The 21,665-nt window shown below is 48.3% G+C and overlaps 1 protein-coding gene across 5 annotated transcripts; it reads right to left on the reverse strand.

The window, feature by feature from the left end:
* Positions 1 to 868: 868 nt before the first annotated feature.
* Positions 869 to 21,415, reverse strand: Mfsd11 (major facilitator superfamily domain containing 11). 5 transcript variants are annotated; one of them, XM_041636108.1, is made up of 14 exons: positions 21,332 to 21,415; positions 20,907 to 21,084; positions 20,431 to 20,486; positions 15,941 to 16,048; positions 15,137 to 15,216; positions 14,931 to 15,027; positions 13,356 to 13,414; positions 12,928 to 13,072; positions 10,028 to 10,068; positions 7,422 to 7,487; positions 6,068 to 6,193; positions 3,878 to 4,052; positions 2,632 to 2,767; positions 869 to 2,074 (listed from the first exon to the last, which is right to left on the reverse strand). In XM_041636108.1, the coding sequence occupies exons 2-14, from the start codon at positions 21,000 to 21,002 to the stop codon at positions 1,910 to 1,912; spliced, it is 1,350 nt and encodes a 449-aa protein (XP_041492042.1). In that variant the 5' UTR covers positions 21,003 to 21,084; positions 21,332 to 21,415; the 3' UTR covers positions 869 to 1,909. The 5 variants fall into 5 exon arrangements, with proteins under 5 accessions (XP_041492042.1, XP_041492041.1, XP_041492040.1 ...); XM_041636107.1 differs by lacking the exon at positions 21,332 to 21,415 and adding an exon at positions 21,181 to 21,309; XM_041636106.1 differs by lacking the exon at positions 21,332 to 21,415 and having other exon boundaries at positions 20,907 to 21,283.
* Between the last annotated feature and the right edge of the window lie 250 nt (positions 21,416 to 21,665).

Genomic DNA, 21,665 nt, shown 5'->3' on the forward strand with positions numbered 1-21,665 from the left:
AAACCCTTGAATACATTGTCTTGGTCTGGGTGTTTCTTCACAGCAACGAAAAAAGCAACTAAGACACCGCACCCTCGTTAAGTTCTCAACTGCCTGTAACTGCAGTCCCCGGGGATCGATTGCCCCTGTGACTTCCATGAGCTCTGTAAGCACACGGTGCACACACAGACAAGCGGGCGAGCACACGGTGCACACACAGACAAGCAGGCAAGCACACGGTGCACACAGACAAGCAGGCGAGCACACGGTGCACACAGACAAGCAGGCGAGCACACGGTGCACACACAGACAAGCAGGCGAGCACACGGTGCACACAGACAAGCAGGGGCGAGCACACGGTGTACACACAGACAAGCAAGCGAGCACACGGTGCACACACAGACAAGCAGGCGAGCACACGGTGCACACACAGACAAGCGGGCGAGCACACGGTGCACACACAGACAAGCGGGCGAGCACACGGTGCACACACAGACAAGCGGGCGAGCACACGGTGCACACAGACAAGCGGGCGAGCACACGGTGCACACACAGACAAGCGGGCGAGCACACGGTGCACACAGACAAGCAGGCGAGCACACGGTGTACACACAGACAAGCAGACAAACACATACACACATAAATAATAACAAGAATTAAAAAGGCAAAATGTTGTCATTAGATACAGTGATGGTTATTCAACCTAATGCATACCACACACACTAAGTTGGTGAGTTTGAGCCAGATGTTGAGGCTGGAAGGGCAAGAGTTGGAGGCCGACCTGGAGTACACAGACTACATCTGGAAGCTTATTTAATATCTCAGTTGTAAAAGTGTCAGCTCTTATGAAAGGCAGTCAACAGTACTCAAACATTCTCTCAGACGCACTAGGAGGACAGGTTATTATTTATTGTAATTGCCAGGAAGACCATAGCAAAAGTCCCCCAGTAAATATTCTTCACTTCTCTTTACTGCTTTTGTGATTGACAAATGGCAGTCTTTACTTCATTTCAGAACATGTAACTGGCCACTCCTTACTAGGAATGGCAGGGTAAGAGGACCTGTTCAACACAGCATTTCAAGAGAAGCTAAAGTCTCACGCCGAGTGTGTGCGGTGACATATTCTCACCACCCCAGCAATCTAGAGACGAAGGCAGGAGTATTGTCGGTGTACAAAGTCCAGGCCAGCAAGGGCTGAATATCAAGATCCTATGTCAAGCTGGGCAGTGGTGGCGCACACCTTTAATCCCAGCACTCAGGAGGCAGAGGCAGGCGGATCTCTGTGCGTTTGAGGCCAGCCAGATCTACAAGAGTTAGTTCCAGGACAGGCTCCAAAGCTACAGAGAAACCCTGTCTCGAAAAAACAAAACAAAACAAAAAAACAACAAAAAAAAAAGACCCTATGTCAAAAAGACGGTGCATTTTAAACCATGTGCTGGGCACACTCTATAATCCCAACACTGGAGGCAGGGGAGGGCTGCAAGTCCAAGGCCAGCCTGGGCTACACAGTGAGACTCTATCTCAAGACAGCTGTGTCTCACATCTTCACTCTCTATATGGAAGTCAGTCCCAGATCCACACGTGGAGTGGCACCTGCTTCCTGTTCCTAGGCAGTGAACACACTCCACAGTCACAAGAATCCTGAGAGACACATGGCGACCAAGGCAGGATCTTCCCAGGAGAATGAGGATGAGGGAGACGAGACTGTAAGGATCCAAGGACGGTGGGTGGACAAACACCTCGGGAGGGCTGTAACTGACAGGATTCCTTCAGCCCTCCAGCTTTAAACCGCTAGGATCCGCCCAACTGACAGCGTTGATTCTTTCCCTTTCCATACTCAGCATCATCCAACAGTTTCGACACCGACAGGCAGCCACTTGAACCAGCTCTGCGGTGTGACCAGCTGTGCTTCCTGGAGACATGGGCCTCATCAAATACTTCGGTAGTCAGAGCCTCGGGCCACAATGGCAGCAGCGTCCCACTCCACGGTGAAGAATGAGATGGTTCCAAAAAACCCAAATATCACCATGACCAGGAGCTGCCAGTAGAGGAGGAGGTAGTTGCTGTAGAAGAACGCCACAGCTGCGCAGATCGACTAGAACGAGAAAGATAAATCAGCACATGGGCCCAGGGCCTCAGCAGCTCCAGTCAGCCTGCTGCTTCTGCCCCAAAGGACACCTGCGATGGGCAGGTGCCCGTGGAGACGGACTTCACCGGTTACAGTTCACAACTGTACCCCAAGTAAGCTGTGGAAGCTACAGTAACATGATAAAGTACACAGGAGAGGTAGAGTCTGTGATGAGAGAATGGAACCCGGTACCCAAGGAGGGGAGGTCTTTTACCTGCGTGCAGAGACCAGAATCAAAATCTCTTCCCCAGCTGGGCATAGTGGCGCATGCCTTTAACACCAGCATTCGAGAGGCAGAGGCAGGTGGGTCTCTGTGAGTTCGAGGCCAGCCTGGTCTACAGGACAGCCAGGGCAGCCAGGACTGTTACAGAGAAACCCTGTCTCAAAAAACAAAACAATACAACTCTCACCCAGCCAAGGCCCCTGCACCTTACAATCCTCTTTGTAATGGCCAACGTTCACTTAAACCCAGGGGAGGAGTGACGGACGAGTGCAGGGACAGATGCAGGGTGATCCAGAGTTACCTGGACAAACTTAAAGACGGCAAAGGCTGGCGCACTGTCTTCTGAGTAGAGAAAACCCAAAATGCTAAGCAGTTGGGTGTTGAAGCAGCTGTCTCCCAGGCCCAGCAGAAAACTGCAGAGAATGGCAACTTCTTTGCTGAGGAGAAGACAGACCCATAGGTTAGGGTGTGCGGCTTCGACAAAGGACTGGAGTCTGCCTCCCAGAACCCACTTCCAATGGCTTACCACCACTGGCCACTCCAGCACCAGGATCTGAGGCCCTCTTTTGAATTCCACAGGCATCTGAACTTAAACATGCACCACCCCCCACACATACATAGAATTTAAATAAAAAAATATGCCAGGCACATGCTTTTAATCCCAGAACTCAGAAGGCAGAGTCAGGCGGACCTCTGGGCGTCCAAGGCTATCCTGGTCTACATAGTGAGTTCCAGAACAGTCAGAATTATACAAGGGTCTTTACCCTGTCTCAAAAAAACCAAATAAGATAAAAAAGATAAAATAAATTTAATGTGTAGCACCAATATTTAGTTCACCAGAATACAGAAACACTGCTCCCAACAAAAGCAGTTTGTACTTGTCTCCTCCTCAGAGCTAAGGTCCCGAGTGTGCACATGTAACTCAAAAAAGAACAAATAAATACTAACTTGTCTAAGACCTTTTCTATAGTATTGGGAATTAAACCTGGGGTCTTCCAAACTCCAGGCCAGCATTTCATACTCAACAGTGTTACGAATCCAGCCCACCTACTGGAAATCGCTCAGTAGGAAATTATGCTTAAATGCACAGACCTTTGCAGTCCAGCAAACTCTGGTCTACTCTCCACAAAACAAATACTGTCTTTGGGCTAGGCTCCCTTGGATTGTGCTTTTCTCCACAGACACTGCATCCATAATGAATCACAAGTCAAAGCAAAAGCAGGCCACTCAGGTGGGCGTCAGAGTCTGAGATCCTCTTTGCCCCTCCTCTAACACTGACCCAGCTCACTGCTCAAACAGCAGAGAACAGCATTCTCATCAGACTCTTCTGCACAGATCAAGGGAGGCTCCAGTAAGTTAAAAGCAACCACTGCAAAACTCCCTTGGGACGCTCTGGGTCCCTGCTCAACTCCTCCTGGCTCCATCCCCACTTGACCCATGACCTTAGAAAGTCGACAGACTCTGAGGAGGGCTAGCGCTCCACTTCCAAACAGCCATTCACTCCTCCTGCCTACCCTGAGCCATTCAGAAAATGGCAGCCACTCTACCTGGGTGTGATGTAGGCGCCGCTGTCAGTTCCTTCCACGGGGGCAATGGGCGCATCTCCAGGCATGTTGAGAAAGATCAAGTAGAAGGCTACAAAGTGCACCAGGGCGCCCAGCAGCACGACTGGATTTCTGCCAAAGCGATTATTCTTGCTCAGCAGGCCAAAGAGGCTTCCACCTGGAGATTAAGACACAAGAATGCTTCAAAGGTCTCCATCCATCACAGAACCAGTCACGGGTTAGACTGAGGGGCCAGGGAATGAACTCTCAGCTGTCCAATACCTGCCCCAAACAGTCTCCAAAGTCAAACGGCGGAGTTACAATATCTAGAACAACTTCCTCTGCATTCTAGCTAATCAGAGAATCAAAGGGCACAACTCATCAACTACACAGTTTTTTGTTTTTTTTTTTTTTTTTTTTGTATTTTCGAGACAGGGTTTCTCCGTAGCTTTTTGGTTCCTGTCTTGAAACTAGCTCTTCTAGACCAGGCTGGCCTCGAACTCACAGAGATCCGCCTGCCTCTGCCTCCTGAGTGCTGGGATTAAAGGCGTGCACCACCACCGCCCGGTTTGAGACCACGTCTCAGGTAGCCTAGACCTAGGGCTGCTGCTTCTGCCTCCACCTCCCCACAAAGCTCGTCCAGGAGCCATGACTGGCAGCAGTCACCAAGAAGCTGCAGAGTGCCAGAAGCGCATGGAGGGGCAAGGAAGGCTTTCAGGAGGGTGAGTGCCAAGGCTGCTGTCATGACTGAGGAGACTAAGTGGGAAGGAGGAAATATGCAAGGCCTGCCTCAACTACAGTGAGTTCAAAGACAGCCTGGGCAACTTTGTCAGATTCTCAGAGTTTTAAAAATGAGTGGGGTAAGCAGTGAGCTCAGTGGTGGAGTGCTTGGTCTCATATGTGCAAGACTCCAGGTTTAATTCTGACCATAAAAAGAAATTTAAAAACTTGGCAGTTTTTAAATGTAACCTGGGCAGTGGTGGCACATGCCTTTAATCGAGGCTAGCCTATGCTACATAGTGAGTTCCAGGTCAGCCAACAGCTACATAAGCAGCAAGGTCAACTCAGAAAAAAAAAAAACTAACATTCTGTAGCATAGTGGAGGTAACTATGGTTAATGACAATTATCTGTAGGTTGCAAAACAGGCAGTAGAAAGGATCTGGAAGGTTTCATAATACAAGCAATGATAAATACTCGAGGCGATGGAAGTGCACATTACCCTGATCTGGGATCTGGTCGTCACACAATGAGATGCCACACTGTACCCCTGGTGCCCGCATGGCTAACAGTCCCTCTGGAAAGCAGCTTGGGGTCCCTAGCGCCTGCTAACCTGCTTTCTTCTTTTTTTGTTTTTTTTTTTTGAGACAGGGTTTCTCTATGGCTTTAGAGCCTGTCCTGGAACTAGCTCTGTAGACCAGGCTGGCCTCGAACTCACAGAAATCCACCTGCCCCTCCCGAGTGCTGGGATTAAAGACGTGTGCCACCACGGCCCGGCGCTGCATTCTTCTTAATGAACAGAGCACGCAGCATCTCCCACATCTGTGAGCTCTCTCTAATCCTACATTTGAAGCCAAATGAGGTAGGGTGGCTCGGGGACCACCGGGCTGGGCTAGTCTGAAGTGGGGGTAACCTGCAGGGCTGTCGCAGGCACTTAGGAAGGGCTTCTGCTGACAGCGTTGACTCACAGGTGCCCACAGGAACTGAAGGCAGGGGAAAGCCTAGCCCCGCCTTTACTTTCTGGCAGTCTCTAGGTCCTCTCTGACTTAGCTCTGCACACATGTTAACCACGAAGAGAGTCTGTGAGAATGGACGGTATCCAGCCTGTTTCACCCTACTTTGAGATTGAAAGCACAAAGCTATGAGTCCTGAGGTACCTCACTGTCAGTGTCCTATTCCAGACCCCACAAAGGTGCCAGCAGGGTCTCCAGCCACCCATCTCCCCACCAGCTCCCTATGGTGACATCACCCTGAGCAGGAGTGATGGATGAGCTTTCAGGGAGAGCCAGATTGTCCCCTCCAGCAACGAGGAGTTCTTTGAAGTACCTCGCAGAACCAGAACTGGAACAGCTGACCGCGCTGTAACCTCCACCTGCCTCTGCCTTTCAAGTGCTGGAATTTATTAAGGTGTGTGCCACCACTACCCAGAAAACAAAAGGTTTTTAAAGTAAAAAGCAAAATGCAAACCAACCTACCTAAAATTTCTCCAATGCCGATGAAAATTCCAGAGAGTCCAATGAGGCTTTTCTCTTCTGTCCCAAATTTGTTTACAGCCCCAATACAGGTCCCGTACACCCCCGAGAAGAACGTCAGCTCCAGACCTCAGGGGAGAGAAAACCAGCTTTAACCAGTTCCACAGCTGCTGTCTCCTTTCCCGACTTTTGCCTGCACCCAGTAGCTGAGCTTGACACAGAAACCAAAACTCAGAGACTAAAATGCATCCCAGGTGGGCAGCTTTATGCTGTGTAAATGACAGACAGTGCTCTCCGAAAGCCTACCCGAAACTCAGCTCCCCACACAGTGGCTTTGTAGGCACAGCCTTAGGTGATGGGCCCGCAGGGTGGGTGCTTGCTTCCTGCTCTCTGCCAGCCCCGTGACCACACAGCGGGAGGACAGCTAGAAGAACCCTCCCCGGAACCTGACAGTGCTGACACCTGCGCTGGTTTCCTAGGTGCCAAACTGTGTAAATCAGTGTGGTTTGTAGCTGAGCTGCTGGGGGTTTTGAGACAAGGTCTCACTATGTAGCTAAGGTTGGCCTGGAACTTGCATCTTTCTGCCAGTAGGTGCCATGACATCAGGCTCAGACTGGTTTTGATTTTTTTTTTTTCAAGATTTATTTTTATGTGTATGGTGTTTTGCCTGTAGGAATGTCTATGCACCGTTGTGTGCGGTGTCCAGAGAGGCCAGAAGAGGGTGCTGGATCCACTAGACCTGGACTTACATGTGGGTGCTGAGAACCAAACCTGACCCCTAGAAGAGCAACAAATGCTCGATACAGCCAACCCACCTTTCCAGCCTGTTTTGGGGCTGCCCTCCACTCCCACCCCAACGGTAGAGATCAACCCACGGCCCTGAACTTGCTAGGCAAATGCTCGGCCACTTAATTATGCAATTACATCCCCAGTCAAACCTCAACTTCTTTTTTCTTTTTCTCTTTCCTTTCTGATCCTTTCACACTGAATTGGGGCTGGCCCTGCGATTGGCTGTCACCAATAGAGCGAAGAAGAAGTGATACAAGGCCTTTAGTCACTATGCCGTCTGGCTCTCCTGTCAATCACAAGGAGGGAGGAGCTCACTCGGAGAGCTATGCCGAGTCCTGATGCTACAGGAAGGGAAAGACTGACTGACAGAATATGATTCAGTCTTCCATCAGTCACCAGGAAGGTACTGGATATGTAAACAAAACTGTCTCAGAGGCTCTGGCCACCACTGCCCTCTGCGAGCCGCCTCAGGAGGTGTCGCAGGCTAGCACTGGGTAGTCAGAGCAGAGCAATACCGCGCTATTGTTTTAGTCAGAAGACAGCGACAGAGCAGAAAGAGCGGCTGTACCTGTGTAGGCAGTCGTAATGCTCAGAAGGAGCATCTCCTTGGTGACACACAACTTCAGAGACTTCTCTGGAAGGAGAAAAATTGGACAGACTTAGATTTTAATTGGGAGCCAAAAGTTTTAAAAACCATTTCCTTCAGCCAGAACATTCTTCTCATCCCTGAAGCCAGTAAACAAAGAATCTAAATTTTCAGATTAAAATGCATGAGGCATGAACTAAGTCTGCCCTGTAAATAGAATGCTTATTTCAAGGGATTAAATATGTTCTGGAGACACACTGTCCTCGATGCGTTTTTAGCTCTTAATAACCGGAGGGGAGGGGAAAGAAACCAGAACAACATGAGACAATAAAACACTTGAGCAGACACTACAGACAGGCTACACAGGGAGTCAGTGAGCAGAGTACCTGGGTCAGAACCACCTGGAGTATCCTGACCCATAGAGACAGACTACAGACCAGGGCTTCCCTGCTCTGGGGTTTGCAGACAGCTTGATGTCTGCCTCTGCATGGAGCAGTGTGGATGAGATCTACGGGGGAGAATACATTTCTAAAAATGCCTACCACCCCAAACAGGGGCTCATGCTGGCTCAGGCTATAGTGGAACTTCCTATGCAGCCTAAGGGGGTCCGCAACAAGTCAGTCCTCCTGTCTCTGTCCTGAGCGTCAGGCTTACAGACCTAGGTTGCCATGCCTGCCAAGTTTCATCTGAATTTCCCACTTATTTATTTATTTTAGGCAGAATCTCAGGCTAGCCTTGAACGCCTCGATAGCTGAGGATGACAGTTGACCCCCTTGTCCCTCAAGTATTGGAATTACAGAGCCCAAATGGAAGGATCCATAGGTTTCAAGCAAGCCTGAGCTACACAGTGAAAATCACTGTTAAAAAAAAACAAAACAAAACAAAAAAAACCAGTTGCTAAATTGCTGCTTCTGGGAGTTTCACTTTAGTCCTCTGACCCTGACCACAGTGGATTTTCTGGCAGACAAGTTCCAAGACTCCACACTGAAAAGCCTGAGTCCCAATGGCGGCAACCTCACATTTTAGTCAGGGAACCTCGCTATAACCTATTTACTTAGCGCCAAACCCCAATTTGTAATTATGAATGCATCTCTGAAACGCAGGTTAAACAGCTCTAATGACAGAGCACCCGTGTCCGTGGTCCTTCCTAAAAACAGGCCTTGTGCCATCTGAGCCACGCCACAGCTGATGAGATCAAGAATTTCCACTCTGACAAAAGGGACCTAACAACTCATAAACCCCCACGGGCCACGGGCACTGGGAAGTCCTGAGAGCTGATGGTCTACAGCAGACTGCTCCCACGGGGAGAAACTGCCTTAGCAAGGGTCTCTCCTGGGAAGCAGAGAAGCTGAGAGGTTGTGGGGTAATGGGGTAATGCTCTTGTACACTTTGTAAAGATCTGTCACTCATATAGGTTTAATAGAACGCTGACTGGCCACAGGCAGAAGTATAGGCGGGGCAACCAGACTAGAATTCTGGAAAGAGGAAAGGCAGAGAATCAGTCACCAGCAAGACGCAGAGAAAGCAAGATGAGAATGCCTCAGTGAGAATAGGTACCAAGCCACACGGCTAAACTTAGACAAGAATTATGGGTTAATTTAAGTTGTAAGAGCTCGTTAATAATACGCCTGAGCTAATAGGCCAAACAGTTTATAATTAATGTAAGCCTCTGTGTGTTTCTTTGGGACTGAAGGGCTGCGGGACCGGGTGGGACAGAAACTTCCGTCTATACTGGGCAGAAGCTGGAGTGTCAGAAGTCTGCCCGAGTCTTGAGGAAATACTCGACTCCATGTGAATCACTGACTTTGCCTGTTGAGTCTGCCCAGGCTCAAATCCACTCCAGCCACCCACTGGCCATCTGGTTGACTTTCGGTGGAACTTCCTGACAGCCTGCTGTCCAGTCAGTAAGATAGCACTTGTTTGTAAAAGTTCCAGCCTGGACACTGATAATCACATGGTCCCAGTTGCTAACCACTAAGCTGCCCACTCCGAATCTCAGGAGCAAGGAGTACTCCCATCCCCATCTTACGACCATTAGATAAAACTTCCTCTGTGACCCAAGAGCTGTTGGGTTACTTGTGAACAGCTCTGAGTGGACTTGTCCAGGTCCGGGAAACCCCAGCTTTCTTCTTTGGAACAGAAGTGTCAACCATTGCCTACTACGGAACCTCAGAACACTGGTGAGCGTGGCAGCAAGGTACCAAACAAAAAGTTTACCAGAGTCTGCGGCCTGAGGAAAAGGCTCAGTGAGCAAGTGTGGCTGCTCTTACCAGCCCCCAGTCCCTGGAGTCATGGCTCTGCTCCAAGGAGCAGCCTGTGGTTTGCTCTCAACTCCAATGTCAACAGAGTCCCTACACCTGAGGCCTCTCCCCGGCACCCCCGCCCCACCTCCTTAGGTGGGCAGCAGCATCATTCACCCCTCACAGCCCCATGTTACAGAGACACTGGTGGAAAGATGATATATTCTAGAAGTGTATACCTGGAAGACGGAAGACACTGGGGACGTCAACCCAGAGTTACCCTGGAAAGGGAGAGCAAATGCTGGAGGTGTTGCCAACAGCTCCGCATTTCAAACAGGGAATACTTACTAAACGCATCTACTGCCTTTGTCACGTTGTTCTGGGCAGACCTGAGAAGATAAAATAAGACTGTTTCCCCCTGGAAACCACAAAGAGAACAAAGCAGCACGCGCTAAGCGGCCACCCCGCTCCCGTCTAGACTTGTAAATCTATGGCCTCAGCTGGGTTTGATGGCACACTCCCTTAATTTCACTGCTTCAGAGTCACAGGCACTGGAATTTTGGGGAGTCCAGGCCAGTAATAGTTACACAGTAAGACCCTGTATCAAACCAAACCACACCTCTGCTCTATGTGGTGGCCAGTGACTGTCAGTGTTCTCTGCTATGAGGGTCCCATCTTGGCCCTGGTCTTCAGGCTGCTCATCACGATTCCCGGAACCTCCTCATTCTGAACAACGGAACAGGACTGTCTCCTAACGAACTTACACATACACTCATCTGTCTCCTTTTGGAAAATGACACTGGGGTGAGACAGAAATACTTTGCTGCTTTTGTATACACAAGTATTGTTCACCCTTGAAAGGTCTCGCTCACAACTAGGGTCAGATCCAGGCTTTGTGCACACACGCCAACCTCTACCCCAGCCCAGACACATATTCTTAATCTTGTCGTTTCCAAACTGTCAGAGAGAATCTGAGAATCCATTTCCCACTACTCTTCTCATGTAGACAGGAAGCCTTTCATCATTCAAATTCTTTAAAATCATGACTATCTGGGGCTGGCGAGAAGGCTCAGTGGGTAACAGCACTCGACACCAAGTCTAACAACCGGAATCTGTGGGACAGACAATGGCGGAAAGAACTGACTCCCGAAAGTGTCCTCTGACACGTATGTCCTATGTCATGATACACAACTGCCTACATAGATACACATACACACAAATAAATGTATTAATAATTAAAAGCAAGGGCCTAAACAGAGGACTTGGTGGCCAAGAGCAGCGGCTGCTCTCCCAGAGGACCCGGGCTCTAGTCCCTGTATCCACACGGTGACTCACAGCCATGTATAACTCCAATTCCAGAAGAACCAATGCCCTCTCTGGCCTTTAATGGCACTGGGCACAAAGGTGGTACAGATATACATGTAGGCAACACATCCATACACATGAAATACAACACTTTTTTAAAATTTAAAAATAAAATTAGTAAAGATCTCCTGACATAAAAATAAAAACATGACTGCCCCGGGTCCCGCGGTCGGGACAGTCTGGGGACCCCTTACAGGTGTATGACTTCTACCACCTCTGACACTAGTCCAGTAAGAGCAGAGGCTTGCCCTCTGCTAGGGCTGGCACACGGTCAGCACTCTTTGCCAAACAAAGGCGCAGAAGTTCAGGATGAGAGAACGCTGATCAGGCCGAGCAGCCCTCCTGAGAACTACGCTTTACCGCAGGTGCAGCGCGCTCCTCTCTAATCTGCTAACGCTAGGACAGGGCGCGCTCACAGCTCACGGTACGTCAGCCGTGTTAGGAGACAGCATCTTACGGCTCACGGTCATACAGCAGCCCGTCACTAACAGACCCATCAAGAGGGGCACAACTGTGTGTATGTAACACATCCTCAGCCCAAGGACTCTTCTCCATCACTTCAAATACTCTCAGTAAGTTTTCTTTTTCTTTTATGTGCACTGGAGTTTTGCCAGGGGTGTGGGGTTCCCTGGAACTGGAGCTACAGTTGTGAGCTGCCATGTGGGTGCTGGAATTGAACTTGGATCCTGTGGAAGAGCAGTGGACGCTCTTAACCACTGAGCCATCTCTCCAGTCCCTCAGTGCAAGCTTTCAACTGCAGTTTTATGCGTTGCTTGTTTATTAAAAAGGTAATGCAGAAGCAGGGCATAGTGGCGCACTCCTTTAATTTAATCCCAGCACTAGGGAGGCAAAGGCAGTTCAGTCTCTGAGTTAGAAGCCAGCCTGGTCTACACAGTGAGTTCCAGGACAGCCAGGACTACATAGTGAGACCCTGTCTCAAAAAAAAAAAAAAAAAAAAAAGACAGACAAACAGACAGATAGAAAGATAGATAAATAAGGCAACATAAAATGCTCAGTGCAAAAGTTTTAACAATGAATAAAAAGATGTAAGAAAAATCTCCATATTTTGTCAAGTCTTTAATTCCCACCCCCTTGAATCTAAATGACACTGCAGACAAATCACCTATGATTTTTGGTTTGTATGGCTTTTGAAACAAGTGTTATGTAGCCCAGGATGGCTTTGAACTTGATGCGCAATAGAGAATAACCTTCAATTCCTCATCCTCCTGCCTCCAGCCCCCAAGTGCTGGAATTACAGTCACGTGCCACGATGCTTGGTGACCTTCCATACCTGAAATAATGTCACTACTGAGATTCACTGAGGTGACGGGGTGTGCTGGCCCTCACTTGTGATCCAGCAGCAGAAGGCTGATGCAGGAGGATCTTGAGCCCAGGCTAGCCTAAGCTATGTAGTGAGAGAGCCCATCTTAAAATCAGAAAGAACTGTGCTCAGGTAATTACAGTACTGGAAATTTCCTGGCTCTTGAGAACCGCAGGGGCTTTGCCACTTGCCCCAAGCACAGCCCTAAGGAGCTGGTAAGCTGGACCACTGCACAGGACTGAAGGTGTCTGCCCGGCCTTGCATGGAGAGACTGCTGATCAGAGTGGGAAACCGTGGCCTAAAAACAGGACATGATTTTTGCTTCTGTGAGGGTCACCCTCAGCTGTGGAAGGACTTAAATCTCCGGGGAACCTTTCATGGCCTCTCTTCTAGTCTTTCCCGTCTATGTCCTCCAAGGCTCTCCTTCATCTCTGCTTGAATCCCCCCATGTCTGTCTGCCAGGGAGCACCATGTGTTAGCTGTGGTAAACAGTCTAATGTCCCTAGACCCCACGTGCTCACAATCTATTCTAACATGAAGAAGAATGTCCCAGGTGTCTTACTCAGGGGCTTCCATGTCCTGGTCATCGCAAGACTCTTCTTCTCCAAAGACATTCTCAGGGTCTGGTTTCCGAATGAGAAAGAACAGAACTGTCCCCACGAGGCTTATCACCGTCAGGGCAATGAACACCGTCCTCCGGTCGTTCTCTAGGGACAAGAGGAGAGAGTGGACAGCACGGGTGAAGCAATGCCAGTTAGTGCCACGCCCACCGGTTGTCGCCAAGCAGCCCAACACTCCCTCAAGACATTTTTAAGGCGCCAGTAGAAATTTAGGAAGAAATAGCCACGCCCACCTTCATCTTTCAGCTAGTGAAATACTAACAAGCCGAAGAAAACAGCACAAGAACAGAGCCGGCTCACTGAAGGAAGGCACAGACCCAACCACGTAACACTCACAAACCCTCCGGAAAGCAACGTGAGTAAAACCAACCTGAAATCTGAGTCTTCCCTTGCCAGGCAAAATATATGTAGAGATTTCCAAAGAACAAGCTGTGGGGAAGAAAAGGAGAAGATGGTGGGGAATCACTGCAATTCTTGGAGTGGGTTAAGATTTCTTTTTTATTTACTTGAAACAGGGTCTCTGGCTGGCCTGGAACCCAGAGGTCTACCTGCCTCTGCCTCCCAGTGCTGCCATTAAAGACGTGGGCAACTGTGCCAAGTTCAAACTTAGGGCTTGTCAAACATCACCTGCGTTATTTCAAGAGGGGAAAGAGGATAGTGTGTGTGTAGGGGGCGTGATTTTGTAAAGAACCTGCCTGCCCTAGCTCACTTAAAGTGTCAACACCACCTGACTTCTTCTGAGCCATCAGCTGACCCAGACGCAGGAGACAGCAAGCTGACTCTGCACTGCCCTAAAGAACTTGACTCACTCTGACACTCGTGACTTACTGGGACTCTCAGAGAAAACTGGAAACAAACTTATGCTACTTTTAAAATCCTAAAATTTAAGGACTTTGCGAATAAATCTGTGACTGAAATCCCCACCTGCAGCTGTTTGTTTGGCAGACTTTCCTGAGGATGGCCACTCACCAGCTCTCCTGTTTCTGAATCTCTAACTCCCTAAGACTAAACTTCTGCACCAGGCGTGATGGGTGCACCCACAGTCTCAGCTACTTGGGAGGCTTGAAGCAAAATAATCACGCGGAGAGTGGAGCTATTCAAGGTCAGCCTTGTGAGACTCACACACACACACACACTCACACCAATCACCACTATTAACTAAACAGACAAGCTTAAGTCCTATGAAAAACCAAAATTCTCTAAGAACTGTAATCCGCTGAGCTGTTGGTATATGGAGAAGGTATGACGGGGCTACAGTGCACAAGCGGGGCAGCCTGCCGGAGGAGTTGTTCTCTCCTCCTGCCATGTGGGCCTAGGGACGGGACTCAAGTCAGCAGGTCTGGTAGTAAGCGCTTTTATCCACAGCCACCCAGGAGCTCCGGCTGGCCTTGAACTTGCTGCAATCTTCCTGCCTCTACTCCTGAGTGCTCGAATCACAGGTCCATGCCACTATTCCAAGTTCTCCCGGGTATACTCGTGAACCCCAAAGGTCCTAGGCAGAACGACTGGTGCTGCTCTTTCCTTAAGGAAGAGCCACCATGCTGTATCGTTCAGAAGCAGGACCACTGTTCTCCCTTCTGAACTTGGTGGATTTATTAATAGCTATCTGGGCGGTGCAGCTTGGCAGGAAGGACGTGGCTAATGTGCTCCAGATAACCATATTTACATGGGTTAACTTTCAGGCTCTTTTTTCTCATCTGTAGCAAACAGATAATACCTCCTAAGTTTCTGTGAAGATAACATGAAATTAAACAAATAATCCAAAAGGCCTAAAGTACAGAGGATGCAAAATATATGGAGGTTAATATTTTGTTTGCTATTTTTAAATTTTACTAAAATAGTTCCATGCATTTTATGTAATTAACAAAGTATGACTCTGTACCCCACACAAAAAGTGCTAGATGAAGAAATCCAAGGACAGACTGAGCTCCAACAAGATTATTACCTAGACTGTAAGAGTGCCCAGAAAATCCCGCTGTTTCTCCCGATCGTGTGCTCATCGGAATTTATTGTCAGGCAATTTCCTTGTGCTGTCCAAAGCACTAGAATTCAAACCAAGAGTTCATCAGAGGAGTGAAGTCAGGCAGCTTCCCATGCTAGCGTGTGAACAGCACCCATGCCCCAGGAAAGCAGGCAAAGGGCGATGCTCACCAGCAGCCGCGATTCCAATGAAAACAGACGCCGTGTAGAAGGACCATGGGAAAGGCTGGATAAAAACGGCAATGTACATGCTAAAATACAACAGGTCAGTGCATTACAGTCAAACAGTACATTAGCAGAACGCTAAGCATGCCGCCCAGGGGCCAGCTCGGAGGTTCGCAACCTTAACTTCGAACCGGAAAGCACTTTCTTGATTTAGGCTTTTGGAAAGGGATGAACGTGACTGATTTCGGGATTTTTTTTCTCCCCAGAAAAGCAGTCAAGCCCAGACCTCCGCGTATGACAGACAAGTGCTCTGCCACTGAGCCTTCTGCAACCCAGGCCACTGACGGCTGTTTACCATCTCAAGCCTGGAAGTGCACATTTCCCGGGTTTGCCACAGCTTCTGCCATGAGCTTAACGCACGACGAGCTCGAGCTAGGAACATTCCTTGATTTCACATAACAGAAAGGAAACTTACTTCATGGAAGGCTCTTTTCAACCCTAACAGAGACTTTCGCATTCTAATTACTAACAGTAAGACAACAGCTGCTATCCGCCAGATATGGGAGCCTGATAAATACCAAACTCTGAAGGCCGATCTGGGAGGATCACCAGGCCTGGACTACAGAGAGAAACTGTCTCAGACACAGGTCCAATTTAATGCATGCTTCTTATCAGTGAGAAGTCCAGTATTCCTGAGCACGAAGCAGAGCACCGAATCCCCGAAAGGAACACGACCACTCCCCACTGGACTTCCCAGATGGGCTAAAGTGCTCTAAATTAAACAACCACAGGGCAAACGGGACCACTCACCTGTAAAACAGGCCACTGACAAACATAGAGATCTGAGGTCCTATGATGGCGACCACGGACGGAGTGATCAAATTGGAAGCAGAGAAAACGCCGTAGATAATTGCTAAACTGCTCACACAGTGGACAGGAGGGGAAAAGAACAAAAACCTTAAGTAACGTCTCAAAAATTCACTTTTCAAATTTGACTTAGGGCTCATCAGGAAAAGGTCCCTGAGGTCAAGTCTGACGACCTGAGTTTGATCCCAGAACCCATACTGTGGAAGGGGAGAATCAACTCCTGAAGTTGTCCTTTGACCTCCACGCTCACACTGTGGTATGTGGACACTCATATACTCATGCACAAAATAAGATGATGTAAAATTCTACCCAAAACATGTAAACTTTATAAATTTGTAAAACATTCCATAGGCTTTAGTTAGAATATATATTTATATCTTTAAAGATCACATTAAAGTTCTCAGTTATGTAACATAAATACATCCTTACTTTATAAATATATTAGTTATTGATAGATGGATAGAGTTTTTGTTGAGACAGGGTCCTACTATGTAGCACTGGCTGGCTTGAAACTCACTGCATAGCGTAGCCCAGGCTGAGTTTGAACTCATGGCAATCCTGCTGCAGTCTCCAAAGAGCTAGGATTACTGGCATGCAATGGAACACTGGCTGCTTTTTATTTGTTTGTTATGACAGGGTCTCCAAATCTTTTTTTTTTTGGATTTTTGAGACAGGGTTTCTCTGTAGTTTTTGGTGCCTGTCCTGGAATTCACTCTGTAGACCAGGCTATCCTCGAACTCAGAGATCTGCCTGCCTCTGCCTCCCAAGTGCTGGGGTTAAAAACGTGTGTCACTACTGCCCGGCCTTCAGGGTCTTCAAATCTTATCCCTGGCTTGTCTCAAACCTGCAGCAATACTCCTGTCTGTCCCACGACACTGTAGGAATTCTAGGCATGTGCCACCGCATCTGTCTTATATTAAATATTTTATCTCGTTTCTTTCAGCCAGCTTGCCTGTAACACGACTCCAGGTACTGGTTTTCACAGGGAATGCTAACATTAGCACCATGCCAAGGACTTTACGGGCATTTCCTCTTAAAGCCTAGATGCTGTGGAAAGAAGGTATCACTGCACAGCCTCACTTCATGGAAAGCAGAACTACATGGAATAGGTTGCCTCAGTTCAACCATCGTTAGGGGAGATCAGTCTGTTCCACTACGACTTCAGGTAGCCAAATGGCATTCCTTCGCTATAAATGACAAGCGGAGCTAGGGTCTGCTTACATTAGAATTTATTTTACTCACCTCAACATTTTTTTTTTGTTACTCCTCAGCCCTATTACATATACGCAATTTGGTTATATGTATACATTATATAAATATGTAATTGCCTATATGGACAGTTGTCATCTCACTAGATAGCCAGGCCTGGCCTTGAACCCACTATTCTTCTGCTTGAGCCTCCCAAGTACTGGGATTACAGATATACACAGCATGTCTAAGAACCCTACTACATACATCTTTTCTTCTCTACATAGTTCTGGCTGTACTGGAACTTACTATATAGTAGAGGCGGGCCTTGAACTCAGAGATTCCCCCCCACATCTGCCTCCCAAGTGCTGGGATTAAAGGCTACATCACCTTACCCGGCTTACTACACGTATCTTAAACAGAATGGTACTAACGCCATCTTGAGGGTCCTGATTTCATTTATTAGGCAGTGCTTAAATCTGTAAATTCAGAGTAAATATTTCTTTGGTTTCCATAAACTGCTCAGATAATAAATGTATTATTTCATAGGATAGTGGTGGCGCACACCTTTAATCCCAGCATTCGGGAGGCAAAGGCAGGAGGATCTCTGTGAGTTCGAGGTCAGTCTGGTTTACAGAGTGAATTCCAGGACAGGCTCCAAAGCTACACAGAGAAACCCTGTCTTGGAAAAAAAAAATCTTTCATTTGTTCTTTAAAATACACAGAAGACACAGCACTACAAAGTTCTGACAGTACTAACCACTTCCACTTATCCTCAGACACCGTATACCAGAATTAGATAAAAATCTAAAATAAAGAGTTTGGGGCCGAGCAGTAGTGCCACACACCTTTAATCCCAGCACTCAGGAGACAGAGGCCAGCCTTGTCTACAGAGTGAATTCCAGGGCAGCTAGGATTACACAAAGAAATTGTGTCTCGAAGAAAACGCTTTTAAAAAAAAAATTTTGGAAGCCGGGCTGTGATGGTGCAAGCCTTTAATCCCAGCACTGAGGCTGAGGCAGGTGCATCTCTGTGAGTTCAAGGTCAGCCTGGTCTACAGGTTCCAAAGCTACAGAAAAACCCTGTTTCGAAAAACCAAAAAGAAAAAAAAAGAAAAAAAAGTTTTGGAACTGGGGGACAGGGTAATAGCAAACCTATAAGCACAGAGAAATTACAAAAAGCAGCCAGAGCCGGGCGGTGGTGGCGCACGCCTTTAATCCCAGCACTCGGGAGGCAGAGGCAGGCGGATCTCTGTGAGTTCGAGGCCAGCCTGGTCTACAAGAGCTAGTTCCAGGACAGGAACCAAAAGCTACGGAGAAACCCTGTCTCGAAAAATCAAAAAAAAAAAAAAAAAAAAAAAAAAAAAAGCAGCCAGCCAGACACAGACATAGCAATGTCTGCCTGCAATTCCAGTACTTAGGAGGCAGCGTGTGAGTAGGCTCTAGGCCAGCTACAGGGTAAGACCTTATTTCTCTTTCTAAAGTTTATAAATCAATCAAATGTAAAGAGTGTGTGTGTATAGCTCAATTTCACAATTCTGCAGTGTATATATATGAGAGATAAAGAAGTACAATTCTTGTCAAATCAAAGTTTTGTTTTTGCTGGGTGGTGGTGCACACCTTTGATCCCAGCACTCGGGAGGCAGAGGCAGGGGGATCTTGATGAGTTTGAGGCCAGCCTGGTCTACAGAGTGAGTTCCAGGACGGTCCAGGCAACCCAGAGAAACACTATCTCAAAAAGCCCCCCCCCCCCGGCAAAAAAATAAAGTTTTGTTTTGTTTTAAAGAGAACCCTGAGCTAAATGAGGTGGTTCATTTGGTTAATCCTAGTACTCAGGAAGCAGAAGAGGATCTCTGTAACTTTAAGAGCAGTCATTTTGAGTCCAACCTGGTCTACAGAACAAGTTCAAGGCCAGTCAGGGCTACATACAAAATCTTTGCCTCAAAAAAATAAAACTGATAGATTAATATATAAATAAATAAGGCCAGCCAGAGTTACATAGTGAGAATGTCTCTCTGAAAATGCAAAGAAAAAGAAGCATGCCCTACTTATACACAAGACGGAAAGAGCCAGCAGGACAAACTTAGAACATTCTTAGAGAACAGACAGACAATGCTGAGGCTGCCAGCCTCGCTCGGCCTCTGACCCAGCAAACCACAAGGCACCTGCCAGTGTCCAATTTGTCTAGTATCTCAGCAGTGGGTAAAGCCAGGGTCACAGAGGCTCAGTGTCACCTTCCTACCTACATGGGGTGAGAGCCAGAGAGGCTCTCCTAGCCCTGAGCTAAAAGATGCTGAATTCTTGGATGTAGGTTATTGGGGAAGGGGACACACTGAAGCCGGGCCGGGTGCTACAGGCTTCTAATCGCATCATTAGCAAGAGGATCAGAAGTTCAAGGTTATCCTGTGTTACTCTGTGAGCACAAGGCCAGGCAGCAGCTAAGGCTACCCGAGAAGAGGAAGAGAATTGCATGCCCATCTCCAGCTACAAACCCAGAGGACTACAGACGTGTGAGGTTTTCATTCTTTCTGCCTCGACAGCATAAACATCCAAACGCTTAAGAAGAAACTGCAAGCTGAGGTCAGGTGGTAGTGTCACAAGCCTTTAACCCCAGCTCTTAGGAGGCTGATCTCCTGAGTTCGGGGCCAGCCTGGTTGGTTTACAGGGTAAGTTTCAGGACAGCCAGGGCTAGAGAGAAACCCTGTCTTGAAAAACCAACAACCAAAAAAAAAAAGAGTTCCACATTAAGGACCCAATGTTTCAACAACTACCGTACTGTTTAGGATCAGAATGACTGACAGACTTGCATGCTTATTGAACAGGGAGCACTACGCTGTCTTCATTTCCATCATCTTAGCAAAGAAACTGGACTCATTAAAAAAAAAATCTACCATCACATTTTGGGGATCAAGGCATGACCACCATCCCTGGTCTATCATTTTTCACTGCCACATTTTAAATTTTATGTGTAAGGGTGTATTCCTGTGTGGAAGTCACGTGACAACCTCCAAGCTTTGGTTCTCTCCTTCCACCAAGTAGATTCTGGGGATTTATTTGAACAGCCTTGGAGGCAAGGGTGGCCCTATCGGGCTGGCCCTCAGGTCAGAAAAGAGCCAGATTTGACACAATCACTGCTTCTCAGAGATTTTAATAAAATCAGATGTTAGAGCACGTCATTGCTGGCTTTCCTGAAGAGATGGACGAAACTACGACATGCACAGTCAAATCATGCACACGGTACAATACCTGGTATATCCACTGCCATGAAAATCTGTGCTATTTAAGCTCCTGATGACAGTTTGCTGTGTGGAAGATAAAATAATCAACGAAGACGCCTTGCCACCTCCCTCCCCCTTGCAAAGCCTAACTTCTCGGAACATGTTAGGATCTCCAGTGCTCTCTCCCCGACGGGGAAACGGCAACCAGATAGATGTACCTGCACTGGGTTTTGGTGCCCCAACCACCCAAGCACTAAACTCAGCGTTTAACCCGGACAAGAATTAAAGTAATTATGGCCAGTATTCAAACTCCAAGCCGCGTCTGAGTCATAAACGCCAGTGTTTAACATGAAACCAAACCAAATCATAGAGAACAAGGAAGGGTAGGTTGAAAAACAGGAGGAGCAATCTTGGCGTGGTAGCGGACATCAACGTTTATTGTCACCAAACGGAGGGCATTGTGATATAGGCATTTCAAAGGAGAGAGGACAAGTTCCAACTCACCGCTACATTTCCACAAGTTTGAAAGGCGGTGAACATAAACATAAAGGCAACTCCTAAAATAACGATGTTGAAAAGCTTTTTAGATTCCGGGGACATTTTGGCTCCGCTTGGTCGGGGATCAGCAGCGACCCAGGGCAGTCAGTCACCTCTCTTCCTCCAGCCGAACCCCCTGACAGTCCTGAGGAAAGAAACGAAATGAGAGAGCCAGGCAAGCCAGCCTGCCGATTTCCAGTCCTCGGGAGGGAATCGCGGGCTTAGAGGAAGCTCTCCCCACCCGCACGGTCAGGACACTCCAGGGACGTGACCGAGTGGAGAGGAGACCCGGGGCCCGCAACGCTGCAACTCCTAGTTCCGACGAGGGGGGGGATCAGGGGCAAGGACGGGCAGCGCAAGTCGCTGGGGCCCGCCCTCCCGGCTTGACTCACAGAAGATCACGAGACCGGTCAGCTGACCGCAGGGTAGGCGCAGCGCCCGCCGGGAAATGTAGTCCCTGGTGGAGGGGAATACGCCTGCGCATGGCGGCGGGAGCGTGTCTCGGCCCGTGTGTGGGGGGGGGGGGGGAGTGGGCCCGAGTGCCCCGAGCTAAAGACAGGAACGGCGGGAAGTAGGGGAAATCTGAGGTGGCCGGGGACACAGAGGCAAATGGGAACAGGAGCTCCCGTGACCGAGGAGGGGCGGAGGGCTGGGCAGAAAGGCGCGTGGAGCTCGGGCATTGGCGTGGGGAGGAAGGCGGGGTCCGCCGGGTTGCGCTTCCTCTTC

This window comes from Microtus oregoni, unplaced genomic scaffold (assembly GCF_018167655.1).
Source record: "Microtus oregoni isolate MIOR12 unplaced genomic scaffold, Mior012 000048F_ref0000485, whole genome shotgun sequence".
Lineage (NCBI taxonomy): Eukaryota > Metazoa > Chordata > Mammalia > Rodentia > Cricetidae > Microtus > Microtus oregoni.

Excerpts from the sequence above, each read along its gene's own strand:
- Mfsd11 (XM_041636108.1), bottom strand. The coding sequence starts at position 21,002 with ATGTCCCCGGAATCTAAAAAGCTTTTCAACATCGTTATTTTAGGAGTT. Across the intron at positions 20,487-20,906 it reads AAACTTGTGGAAATGTAGCG|CAAACTGTCATCAGGAGCTT; the intron begins GTGAGTTGGAAC and ends TCTTCCACACAG. Across the intron at positions 10,069-12,927 it reads CAGGACATGGAAGCCCCTGA|GTCTGCCCAGAACAACGTGA; the intron begins GTAAGACACCTG and ends TTATCTTCTCAG.